Raw genomic sequence first — 13,399 nt, 5'->3', positions numbered from 1 at the left:
CTGCCACAGCGGAGCGCGTGAAGTTAACCACTCGGCTACCGGCCCGGCCCCACGATGGAGATTTGTCTCCTTGATGGTCTTTATCTGATTAAGGTGCTATCTGCCAGATTTCTCCAGTGTAAAGCGACTGCTTTTCTGTTAGTAATTGAAAGAGTCTTGTGGGGAGCTACTCTGAGACTATAAAAGATCCTGTTCCTCATCATACTTTTTGCCTACTAATTTTAGCATTCATTGATTTCTTTTTCTGTTTAAAATAGTTATCACTGTGATGTTTGCCAAATGGTGATTTTTCTTTTTGTCGGATGAAACTTCACTTTAAGTTCTTTCCCTTCTGCCCTATTTATTTGTTATTCAATTATTTATTTATATCATGATATACTCTTGGATATTAGTCTATGAATTTTAATCCATTACTAGCATTATTTATTTTCTTGCTTAAATTGCTCCATATTTGGCCACTGGTAGCCTATGTCCCTTTGACATGTCTCCAACATTTTTTTTCTAAAGATTGGCACCTGACCTAACATCTGTTGCCAGTCTTTTTTTCCTTCTTCTTCTTCTCCCCAAAGCCCCCCAGTACATAGTTGTATATTCTAGTTGTGGGTCCTTCTAGTTGTGCTATGTGGGACGCTGCCTCAGCATGGCCTGATGAGCGATGCTAGGTCTGTGCCCAGGATCCAAACCGGAAAAACCCTGGGCCACTGAAGCAGAGTGCATGAACTCACCCACTCGGCCATGGGGCTAGCCCTTGTCTCCAACATTTTTTGAGCACTTCCTTACTTTTTGGAAGCTTAAAATGTCCTAGGCTTAACTTGTATTTCTCCTGCTCCAGCCCCAGAATCAGCCATTTCTCCCAAGAGCCCTGGTTCTTTTGATTGGAGATGGTATATAGAAACCAAGTTCCGAGTGCTAGGTGTGCCCTTTTGTACTAGGATTTCATTGCTTCTGGGCCCTCTCAGCAGACAGAGCTAGGAAGTATATGCATTTATTGACACATACACATGTATTGATTAATTTTATATCTATTTGTATACGTATATATATTAAAATCCATAAACTCATAGTAATACCTCCAATTCCAGTTCAACACCACTGAGTCCATGCTAGCCTCCTGCTTGCTTTATTTATAACTCCTTTTTCTGACAGAAACTAGGCTTATTATTCACAGTATGTTTACTTATTGTTCAATCCTAGAACACACAGTTTCAGAACTGCTAATCCATACCCAACGAAAAACAAATCTGCTAACTAGAGGTACAGTATCTGTCATCATTATTTTGTCTTTAGTCGTAAAGTATATATTCAAAATACTGTTTTTCAAAGTTCCTTAGGTTAGTTCTTCCCTCTCTCATATTTCGGTGTGGTTGTTCATCCTCTGTAATACAGGTAGCCTTATTTGTTTGCTTGTCTTCCGTTTTGGTTCTCCTCAAATCCTTGTTGATTTTATTTGTTTATTTCGAGTGCTGAGCCATCAGCAGCACTGAAAGTGGGAACTATACAAAGGTATATGCAGGGCGCGTCACTCCCTCCCTCCTCTGCCCGGGCCTGGGCCCCTTGTAGGGAGTAAATCTCGTTAAGTTTCTCACTTATCATTTCTATGTTTCTTTGTGCACAAATGAGCAGATACTTATGTATTTTGTCTCTTCTTTCTTATACTATAAATGCTGTTTTCCACTTTGGTTTTTGCACTTAACAGTATATACTGAAAATCACTCCATATCAGTTTCTCTTTTTTCCCCTCAGCTGCTTAGTATTCCATGTGTGAATGTACCATAGTTAATTCAACGACTCTCCTATCTGCTGACATTTAGATATCCCCTAGTATTTTGCAGTTACAGAGCTGCAGTGAGTTACCTTTTATACATATGTTTTCATATTATCAGAAGTGTAACTTCAAGGCAAATTCCTGACAGTGTGATTGCTCCTTCAAAAGGTAGTGCATATGTAGTCTTGTGAGGTGCTGCCAGCTTCCTCTCCAGAAGGGTTGGACCAGTTTGTGTCCCCTCCTGTGACGGAGGAGAGGGCCAGGGGGAAACCCAGCCTGGCAAACAGCTTATGTTGTCAAACTGATAGTTGAGAAATGATATCTCAGTTGGTATTTCAGTGTAGTCTTTTTTTTTTTAAAGGATTGGCACCTGGGCTAACGACTGTTGCCAATCTTTTTTTTTTTCTGCTTTATCTCCCCAAACCCCCCCTGTACACAGTTGTATATCTTAGTTGCCGGTCCTTCTAGTTGTGAGATGTGGGACGCTGCCTCAATGTGGCCTGATGAGCGGTGCCATGTCCGCGCCCAGGATCCGAACCCTGGGCCGCCGCAGCGGAGCGCGCGAACTTAACCACTCGACCACGCAGCCGGCCCCTCAGTGTAGTTTTGATTTGCATTTCTCTAATTGTGAGGTTAACATCTTTTCATGTGGTTAAACATCTTTTCATGTGGCCATTTTATAATTTTAGGGAATTGTTTATTTTGTCTTCATATTTTTCTATTTTTTTATCCTTTTCCTTTAATTTTTAAGAGTTCTTCATATATATAGGTATATATATATATATAAATGGATATTGGCCATTTATCTGTGATATATAGTGCAAACATTTTCTCCCAGTCAGTTTCATTTTCTAACAGTCAGTTGTCTTTAAATTTTTTTTGTCATAAAAATTTTCATTTTATGTAGTCAGCTTTATCAACCTTTAAAAAAATTACCCCTTGATTTTGAGTCATTAATTACAAAGCCTTGCCCCACTTGGAGGTTAAAGAGGAATTCTCTCCTGTTTCCTTCTAGAACTTGTTTTTCATCTTTTTATAGTTACATCCTGAACCATTTGGAGTTTCTTGTCTTGTGTATGGTGTGAGGTATGGATCTAATTTTATCTTTTTGCTATTCAGCTATCCCAGAACCACTTCTTATAGGGTCTACCTTTGCTCTAGTGAGGTGCTCCCTTTATCATATGCTACATTTCTGTATTTGGGTCTATTTCTAGACTTTCTTTTCAACTCGGCTGAGCTGTTTGTCTCTTCATGTGTCGGTACACATTTTTCATTATGGAGGCTTCGGAGTATATTTAATGTCTGGTAGTGTTAGTATCCTTTTGTAGATTTTATCATTTTTTTCCTGGCTATTTCACTTGGACTTTAATATCAACTTATCTAGCTCCATTAAAAAGTCTTTGGTATTTTTTTATTGGGATTTCCTTAAATTTCTGTTAACTTGGGGAAAACTGATATCTTTATGATGTTGAGTCCTTCTGTCCTAAAACAAGCAGTGTATTTTCCTCTTGTTCAGGTGTACTTTTGTGTCTTTCAGAAGTGTTTTAAAACTATCCTTATATAGGTTTTACTATTCACTATTCACTATTAAGTAACCTTTTATGTTACTATTGTAAATGGAGTTTTCTCTAGCATTATGTTCTCTGACTGCCTATTGTTTGTGTATATGAAGGGTATTGTTTTTTGCATGTTGATTTGATTCCCTGCTGTCTTGCTGAATTATTTGATTCTCTCTCAGGTTTCCAGACGCGCTGTGGGCCTCAGGGAGAGCTGGTGTTCTTTAACGGCTCCGTGGGCCTCCTCCGCTCAGCTGCAGCAGCTCATCGCCTTCAGCAGTGCTGCATGGCAGTGAGGGCAGTAGCCATCCTTGCTTAGCTCCTTAGTGGAAACGTTTGGCATGCACTTTCGTGTTCTACTTTTGCTCATGGTATTATTCCTGCAGCTGAGGTGATATTATTCCTTTCTTCTCCACCTTTTAAACTCCTACCTACCCTTCAAGGCCCAGCTCAAATGCTACTTCTCTTTTTGAAGACGTCTCATTCTACTCAAAGCATTTGTTGATCCTATTCATTATTACCGTCACATGATAATTTAATATAGATGCTTGTCGCTCCACTAGGTATATTGTGAGTTCATCAGGGCAGGCCTGAGTCTTACCCATCTCTGTATTCCTAGTGCATAGCCAGCGGTTGACAAACTTTCAGCCCTGGTTTGGAATAGCTTAAGAAGGTTAAAATCCCTCCAGTCGTATCACAAAATTCCCAAATGAAAGCAATTTAAATTCACCTTATTAAAAAAATAAATCTATGGTAGTATACTACTTTGGGAAAGGGGATTTTCAAACTTAAACTGTGATAGAGGAGTATTAGAATATTCTGAACAGTGACCAGTGATTTCTTCCATTGTGGATTTTCAATAAAATAAGTTTAAACAAGAAGTTATACGCAGCTCTCCAGAGCACCAAAATGGGAAAAATATGTATTTTTAAAAAAGATTTTATAATAATTTATCTTCTTGTTTAAAAAGTAATTTTGTTGGGATTATAATGGTTTATAATAATTTATCATCTTACCCAATTCATATTGGACTTGAGGCTAATTCCCAGCTGCATGGCTGTTCACAAGCTTTCTCCATTAGAAGACTGTCAGATACCAGGGAAGGACTCAATCATCCAGCCACACAGACTTAAAGGCCAAAGAGTAGGTGGGGACAAGAGAGGGTAGCAAGTAACATTTACCCTAAGTCAGTAGCAAATTCAGGGCAGTTTTCAAAGACCAAAGTAAACCTAAGCTTTCTAGTTTAATTAGCACCATAAACATTAATGAAGAGCTATCTGCACATAGTATTGTACATTCAAGAGACACAGATACTGTCTTAAGGTCACTTTTAGCTTTAGGATCTTGACCTTGGCCAAGATTAGACTCTTCAGAGGCAATTCAGACTATGCCTCCAGGTACAATCAAAGGCAGTATATTAGTTTCCTATTGCTGCTATAACAGATTACCACAAATTTAGTGGCTAAAACGACACAAACTTATTATCTTACAGTTCTGGAGATCAGAAGTTCGAAATGGGTCTCCCTGGGCTAAAATCAAGGTGTCAGCAGGGCTGGTTCCTTTCTGGAGACTTTAGGGGACAGTCTGTTTTCTTGCCTTTCCTAGCTTCCTGAGGTCACCTGCATTCTTTGGTTTGTGGTCCCCTTCCATCTTCAAAATTAGCAATGGCCAATCAAGTCATTTTCACATCGCTTCACTCTGACGCTGACTCCTCTTCTTCCTCTTCCATGTTTAAGGATCCTTGAGATTCCGTTGGGGCCACCTGGCTAGTCTAGGTCAGCTGATTAGCCACCTAATTCCATCTGCTACCTTAATTCCCCTTTGCCATGTGACATAACATATTCACAGGTTCCTGGGATTAAGACGTGGGCATCTTTGGGGGGGCCATCATTCCGCCTACCACAGCCAATATCACAGCTAACTGGGGGTGTTCCATCTGGAGTGTGAGTTCAACAGCTGGTATCACACTTGCCACCGTGCAGAGGACATCTTCACCCTCTGGTTCGTGAGGATGAGCCAAGAACAGGGTCATTCATTTATTCATTCATGTTGTCTACTGTGCGACTTCCACAAGTATTTGTTGAGGGCCACATGTCATAGATGTAGGGTTTACAATGGTGAGCAAAATAAACAAGTTCCTAAACTTTATAAGAGACTAGGGGGGAGATAGACATTAAACAGTCATGACTAAATATATGATAATTTTTAAAGACTGTGATAAGTTCAATAACGGAAAAGTTCAGGGTGCTTTGAGAGGATTTAAGTTGTGAACTGACCTAATCCAGGAGGTCAGAAAGTCTTCTCTTTGAAACTGGTGTTTGGGCTAAGCTGGAAGGGATAAGGTAGTAGGTGGGGAGTTGGGTGGATGTGTGGCATGTGCAAAGGCCCTGTGATGGAGGGAGTGTGGTGGTTTTAAGGAACTGAATGATGAAGGCTGGCCAGTGTGGTTAGAGAGCAGATAGGCAGGGAGAAACAATGGCACAGGGTGAAGCTAGAGAAATTGGTGAGTGCCAAATCATGCCAGAAGAGTCTCGTAAGCCATTTAAAGAACGAGATAAAGTACCTTGGCATTTAAAGTATTTGAAGGGTTTTGATAGGGTGGACTGACTGAGCTGAATTTTTAAAAGATAACTTTAGCTGCAGCTATTGTGTGAAGAGTGGGGTGCAGTGAGGCAAGAATGGAAGAAGTTGTAGCACGTGAGAGATGGTGATTCCTTACAGTCCAGATGGAGCGAGGTGGCCACAGGAGACAGCTAATAGAGGAGACAAAAGTAGCAAGACTTGGTGATGGATTGGTTCTGGGGGTTAAGGGCAAAGGAGGTATCAAGGATGACTTAGGTTTGGAGAAACGAGATCAATGCTCACTAAGATCATGAATTCAATTTTGGATATGTGAAGTTGCAGAAACCAAGTAGGTAGTAGAATATACGGATTGAAGTTCAAATTCTAACTTTGAGACTCCCTGGCATATGGATGCTAATTTCAGCCAGGGGTCTGAATGAAATCTCCTAGGCAGAGGGTACAGAGGAGAGGACTGCCATTATTTAAAGCAGTGGTTCTCAAGCAGGGGCAATTATGCCCCCCAGGTGACATTGGGCTATGTCTGGAGACACTTCTAGATTCCACACTTCAGGAAGGGGGTACCGTCACCTAGTGGGTAGAGGCCAGGGATGCTGCTCAGTATCCTCGAATGCATAGGACAGCCCCCACAACAAGGAACCATCAGGCCCCAAGTGTCACTAATGCTGAGGTTGAGAAACTCTGATTCAAAGGCTGGGTAGAAGGTAAGCCAGCTGAAAAGTCACAGAGCAGCCAGGAGAGTGTGGTATGAGGAAGGTACAAGAACAAAGTGTCAGAGTGAATATCAAGTGGGATGAAGAAGGAAAATGGTCATTGGCTTAAGGATGTGGCAATTTGCGGTGACCATAATACGAACAGTGTCTGTGAAGTGGTGGGGTCAGGAATTTCAGCTAGGACTGAAGAACAGGAGAATGAGCAAATGGAGACAGCAAGTGCAGACCACTCTACAGCAGAGGTAAGGCGACAGCTGCAGGGAAGAATGGGATGAGGCTGTTTATGTACAGATGAGAGACGTGATTATTTAAAAATGCTGATATTCCTATCCAGTAGAGAAGCACGGGAAGGGCTGTGAGGCAGTTAGGGGGGCAAGGACTGGCTTTAGCCTGGAGGGGTAGCTCCTGTCGCAGAGGAGAAAAAGGGACGCTGGATCGGAGTCAAGCAGGATTGGCTGCAGAGTGGCCCCACAGCCCCAAGTACGGAGCGGCTTAGGCAGGAGAGTCAGAAGCAGAGCACTGATCCCAAGCTGCATGCCTCTGAAGTCAGGAAGGGTTGCGTTTTAGGATGTGTTGGCCAGTTCTGGGTGTTGCATGAACCATCACCATCAAAGTCAGGGAGACCACACTGGCCAGGTTTCTGAAAAGGGGCTGTCACCTGGAGCATTCACGGAACACTGACTTTAGCTTTGAATAAAGTGCAGTTACCTTTTTCCCTCCAGTTTTCTTGCATGTTCTTTGGAGCAGTTTCTTCTGACCAGCACTTCAGCCACCCTTTCGACAGTCTGGCAACAGCAAGTGACAGTGAAGAGGACGTGAATTATGGCAGTTTTTCCACATTCTAACACTTAATGATGACTGAGTTGGCCCCCAGGCCATTCACTAGCTCACTTGCATCTCAAACATGTTTTCACACTTAGTCTAAAGATATTGTCTTGGGCTTCCTTGAAATGGAGGATGGGCTTCTGCCTTTCTGAACATCATCTTGCACAACAACCATCTCTAGAAATAGCTGCTTGTCAAGTGTATGTAATTTGCTTTAAATCCATTATGCTACTTGGGACGCAGAAGGGTTTTCTGTGCAGGGAAAAAGCTCGTTAGAATTCTTCAATGCACGTTCACACTAGGACTTTAGCATTTTCTTTGCTTCTTTGCCAGTATTATCAAGGTAGTGAAACTTTCTTCGGCAGCCGTGTGGAGTGCGTCAGCATGGCTTGTGGTTTTGTGATGAGTAGTCAGGTCTTTTGTATTTGATTACAAACATTTCATTTTGGTACTTCCAGACATAGTAAAAAGTTATGCAATCTTTACTCATGTAATGCCATGACTTATTTTGTCCATTGCTTTTTCTATTTTAAGATTTTAAGTAAAATAACCCTTGAAAAAAGGTCAAGAATAAAAATACATAGCTACCCCCCTTCACTTTGGAGTTTTTTTATATATTGTAAAATTTTATTTTATAGCTTTAAATGGTTCTGATTTTCAGATGTGATTTTTAAATTTTGCAGTGTGAATCAGAAAAGAATTTAATGTTAAGTGATGCCAAAAGTTTATTTCTGTGTTATCTGATACAGAGCGGCAACCTCCACTGCCAAGAGCGCCTGGGTTTGGAGTGGGGTGAGGTGGAAGATGACTCTCTGTTCTTTCCCCTTTAAGAATTAGCTTCTTACCTGCACAAACAGACTAAAAAATTTGGCACAAAAACATGGTTATGTAATATCTTATGATGCATGCCTCTCCCTCCCTCCCCCAAACCTGTTTATAGTCAATTATAACCTGACAGACTAGACTTCTGTAACATTGTCTCTGTGAAACCATCAAGTCACAAGGAAGTGTTAACTGGCAAGTAGCTGTACTTTAGATTTGTGAGGAATTCATAAACAAAGGTGGCTGAGTGGATTACTAAACTTTAGAACTGTGAACGAGTTCTAACTAAAACCAGAACGAATTTGGCTCTTGTACCTTAGTAATGAGTCAGAACTACCCACAATAACCTAATAAAAACTCAAGTTCATCCCAAAATGTTTCTCAGTGAATGAAAATGGGCCTTCACCAAGCTTTTTGTGGAAATTGGCAATGCCCACATAATTTCAAGAAGTCCATTCACACTGTAGGCTAAAAAGTGATGTATCTTATGCTTACACTGATGGTTAACAATGACTTTCACACATTCCTAACAAACGCAGATGACGACACAGAGAACATCTAGACACAAGCGTAACTGTAGGTCTCCTTGCTGAGGACGAAGTTTCTGGTTCACTCACTGAAACAGGCAGGGGGAGTTAGGTTGTGAAGGCATCATCAGTAATCCTTGGATGCAGCACCGGTCTGTAAAAGATAGTTACATTGTTAAATGGTGTAGAATTTGGATTTTAGAATTTGGATACAGAATACTAAATTTAAATGACATCAGATTTTTTTGTGGCTTCCCTTCATACCATTTGGAAGATGCAAAAAGCCACCTTAGCTGGGAAAACATATATTTTACATTCAATAATCAGTCCATTATGATGAACTTTTGAGGAAGCTGCACTGATGTAGTAAACCAGCTGGTGAAAAAGAGCTAAGGTGGATAAACCAGTGAAAGACAGAAAATGACGGCAAAGAGATACGGGGTCACCGCTCCACTACGAGGCTGAGAAATGAGGACTTGACAGAGACCAACAAACTCAGTGTCAAGGGCTGGTATCTTATTTAGTTATATTCGAATTAAAAGGAGGACACAGATTAGTATAAATACTATATTTATTAAATATCTTTACAGTTTATTTAAATGTATTTACAGAACTATTCCTGCATAAGTTATATTTCAGACATCCAATTCAGGTCATTGCCTCTTGGGTAAGACAAATAATGATAGTCTCAACAGAAAAAAAGCAGCTCATTAGTATACACAATTCAAATTTACTTCAATATTTAGCCATCTTTGCCACAAACGACCTGCTAACAGTTAAAATTTTGACATGGACACTGTCGCTTTTTAGTTGAGAAGTTCAATTTTGCAATGAATTTAATTTTTTTTTAAAACAGAATCCAAATGTTTTCTGCTTCATATTCTCAGCTTTATAAGCAGATTTTGATTTTTTAATATTGTAAAATGTATTAATTGCAAAAATGTGATAGTTTCCAGGGAAACTGGATGTTGTAGCTTCTGCCAAAGGTGACAAGGAACATGAACTTATTCCAAAGTACGAACATTTACAGTTCTAGCCCATCCTGCTTACAATCTCCACAACGCTCCAAACTGACTCCGGAATTCCCCCAATTCCTGCCTTGTTACTTGCTGTGGTAGGTTGGTGGTACTGCAGGTGGTACTGAAGGCTACTGTTCTACCCAGAACAAAGGCAGCCGAGAGGAGAGCATGCCCTCCCATCACGCAGAGCTTGAAATCTAGTCTCTAATCTAGACACAGCCCAACCCCCAGACATGCACACCTGGAATGGATGCTTTTGTGATTTAGTACCCATCAACCATGTCAAGCCAGTACAGTAATTCGGGACAAATTTCCCCCCTCATTTCTTCTTTCAGTTTTTAAGAGCCTATGGCCTCTACTGAATATCTGTTCGATAAATTTTTTTTGTGCGCAGGCAGCTTAAGTTCACAGGAAGAAATAAGGTTCTGATATGTTTAGAGTGCACATTTTAAAACAGAACAAAATAAAAATTTCAAGCATGTGATAAAAATATTGATTTTTATAATACAGTATTGCTTTATAAATATAGATGGAAAAGCTATAAACTTTACTGGTCTTTGGTGCATCCAGAGAGGGATAAATAATTTGCCATTTGTAAATCAGAAACCCAAATTCTCTTTTGTTATAAAAGTCCGTTACATGAGGCAAATGTGTGTGGTTTTTTATACTGCTTGATTTAAAATACAGTTAACACACACATCAAGTTTAAGAATCAGACCCACCAAGTGGTATATCTCAGTCACACCCCACAGAGACTTGGGTCCTGTGATCTAGAAAATTCCAGTATGGGTCCAAACACAGCCTCTGACCACTGAGAGTGGAAGGAGTTACTTGTCAAGTAGCACTCCACATGACCCCCAGCGGTTATAAAATTAAGTGCATAACACAAAAAGGACAAGGAAAAAAGAAAACAGAGAAAATATTTTGTGTCACTTATCTACAGGCCAGGTCCAAAGTCAGTTCCATTGTGAAACTCAATTCTTGTCCCACTATTTTCAATGTCACTGGAACAAACACATTGCTGATTTCTAACAATCATTTCTCAAAAAAGATTAAGTTGATTAAATGAGTTGTGTAAACCACTACCAATCTAGCTTTACAAAGATTGTGTTTGATGGGTTAGATGAGAGCAGAGAAAAGCCAGTGACTTGACCAGCACTGCTCTTACCAGGAATTAAATGTAGGCATTGGAAAATTAATGCAAAATATATCCAGGTCATAAGGATACATATACCTCTGACCAGAAATAATTCAAAACCCAAGCAAAAGAACTAAAGTCGTCAGCCCAAGTATAAATGTATTCCTTCCCACAAAACCCTTCTGGATGCAACTTTCTTTACTTTTTAAATACACAGAGACTGCAAATAGTTTGTGCAAAATAAATACCCCGCCACTTGCCACTCACGCTTCCGTGTTTTCTCGTAGCACAATGGGCTCGCATTATTTAAAGTCTCCCTCCACCTCCCGCCCCGCCCCCGTCTGCTCTACCAAAGAATTCTGTTGTGTCAAGTTAGGGTAATTAAGGCATTCTGACATGTAATTAAAGGTGATTTAAAATAGATATCTAACATTATGCCAATTTAGGAATAGTAGATAAATTACTGAACAGCTTACAAATGAATAACTCATTCTTATTATAAATGAAATGCCTGTTACAAGCATGATGCATTGAAATATAGTAATGACATGTACATGGTACATGTTAAACAATTTTAAATAAAACAAAAGCTTGACAGTTACTCAAATATACAGTACAAATTCACAAAACAAAATCTTTTGAAACAAGTTGAGGTAACCTCAAACATAAGTCTTTATGCAATAAACCAGGAAGTAAGTATCTCCTTTAGAGAAAGAGACTTTCTAGACTCTTCTCAGGTTTAATTGCATTCTCATCTATACAACCAACGTTACCTGACTTAGATATAAAACATGGCTTTAATTTAAAGATTTCTAAGTATATATATTTTTCTACCAACAAGTTAATGAAGGAAAAAAACTGACCCAAAAATATATATCTTTACAGCAGTCGACTTGTACACAAACCTTAAAAATAAGTTTGAGCTTGCAGATAATGGGAAAATTGAATGCGGGGTAGTTTTATAAGGAACTACACACTGCAAGATGGCTATTTGGAAACTGTAAACATTAAGCTTGATTCAGAAACCGCTAAATTTCTGTGGAGGGCAAATGCAAATGTCAGATCATCACCAGGAGTCTTCCTCGTGGACTCTCATGCCACTGCCACTGCCCACGGTGCTCTTTCAATGTGGACGCCCTGAATTTGGTGCATGCTCTACAGCAAGCAAAGCTACTAATAGAAGGTCTGGGAGTAAGACCAGGGGTAGCATGACCATCAAAAGCCGACAAAATTCAAAGTTACAGCTGTCCATTGTCAACCCATTTTAGGCCCAAGGGCCTAGAGCGCCCACGCAGGGGCATCATTGCAGACAGCTGGGAGGAATTTCAGCCACAACATGAAATGTCTAGGCTTTGAGGAGTTTTACAATCTTGAGTAGTATTTCAATTAAAACATTTTGGTGAGGAATCTCCCCTACCCCTCCTGCAGACCAGGCCACCAGCCTGTGATATGGACTAATCAAACCGCTGAAATCACACACAATTGAGCATCCTTTAAAAACCATGAAATGTTTGCCTCCGTAGAAATAAACTGAATTTTTCTTCAAGTGTCTAACAAAAAAGCTCCTGGGATCAAGATTTCATAATCCAGAGCAATGTTTTAGAGCAGAATTATAAGCCCCTGAAAAATAGGAGTTTATAATGAAAACATAAAGCCACACCCAATCATAAAGACTTGTATAATACACGTGTAACATTTCTTTTGATGAATAATGTTTCTAGTAGTTGTACAATAACATACAATTTGTGTTAGACTTTTAAAATCACTTTTACACATTGTGATTTTGATTTCACTTTACCAACATCACTCATTTTCAATACCTCAACCATTTTTGAAAAGTAATTGCCAGTTTTGGCTTTGAAAACCTCCATCCCATCATGAAAAGGACAATGAGAAGCAAAGGCCAATCTCCAAATCTTGATTCTCTTCAAATGTTGCTGGCAGATATGAGCTAGCGAGTGACAGTAGTGGTTCTCAACATAGATCTCAACAGGGTCTCAAAAAGACAGGCAAAGGCTTACATCACTGGCCATTGAGATCAGTGGCAAAGAAACGTGGTCCCGCCAGCAGGATCAGCACACATGGCAGGGGAGAATTTGGGGTGATGAAAGGAAAGGCAGGAGTTGACACCTAGGCGACTCAGTCTGTATACTCAGCCACTATTGAAAGAAGGACGGTGATGTCATCTGGCTTTCCACCTAAAATGAAAATGAAAATGTATTCATGTATCTCAAAAGGAAGAGTCAATCAAAAACACAAGCCTAAGTAAGTGCTAGGAGACAAATGCTTGCAATTCAGACAGGTTAGGTTTGTCAGTATAGTCTAGAAGAAAAAAGAAAAAAAGATTCGATAAGGAGAAATAGTTTAAAAAACACCAAGGAATTACATGTAATTTTAATTGAAGCTTTAAAAAGAAAACTCTTCCCTGCTCCTTTACAACGGACGCTCCATTTA

At 39.9% G+C, this 13,399-nt stretch overlaps 2 protein-coding genes across 11 annotated transcripts in view; one reads left to right on the top strand and one right to left on the bottom strand.

Moving 5' to 3' along the window:
• Positions 1-13,399, top strand: part of RAD9B (RAD9 checkpoint clamp component B) — a 56,408-nt gene that overhangs the window by 24,194 nt on the left and 18,815 nt on the right. The window contains exon 11 of one of the 9 annotated variants that reach the window (XM_070220185.1): positions 7,337-10,510. The exons of 6 other annotated variants lie outside the window; for them this stretch is intronic. In XM_070220185.1, coding sequence (XP_070076286.1) covers positions 7,337-7,459 — 123 coding nt within the window. In that variant the 3' untranslated portion in view covers positions 7,460-10,510. Of the gene's footprint in view, positions 1-1,194; positions 1,250-7,336; positions 10,511-13,399 lie in introns of those variants that run through there. 2 more of the 9 variants (XM_003365491.5, XM_023647166.2) reach the window with 2 other exon arrangements.
• PPTC7 (protein phosphatase targeting COQ7) overlaps positions 9,342-13,399 on the bottom strand; it is a 35,880-nt gene continuing 31,822 nt past the window's right edge. For both annotated transcript variants that reach the window (XR_011420829.1, XM_023647170.2), the window contains one exon: positions 9,342-13,143. Coding sequence is in view for 1 of the 2 variants with exons in the window: in XM_023647170.2 (XP_023502938.1) it covers positions 13,085-13,143 (59 nt within the window). In the remaining variant the exon portion in view is untranslated. The remainder of the gene's footprint in view (positions 13,144-13,399) is intronic.

The sequence above is a fragment of the Equus caballus genome, chromosome 8, assembly GCF_041296265.1.
Source record: "Equus caballus isolate H_3958 breed thoroughbred chromosome 8, TB-T2T, whole genome shotgun sequence".
Taxonomy (NCBI): Eukaryota; Metazoa; Chordata; class Mammalia; order Perissodactyla; family Equidae; genus Equus; species Equus caballus.
The sequence above is the reverse complement of the archived record's forward strand: the minus strand, read 5'-3'. Positions and strand labels throughout refer to the sequence as shown.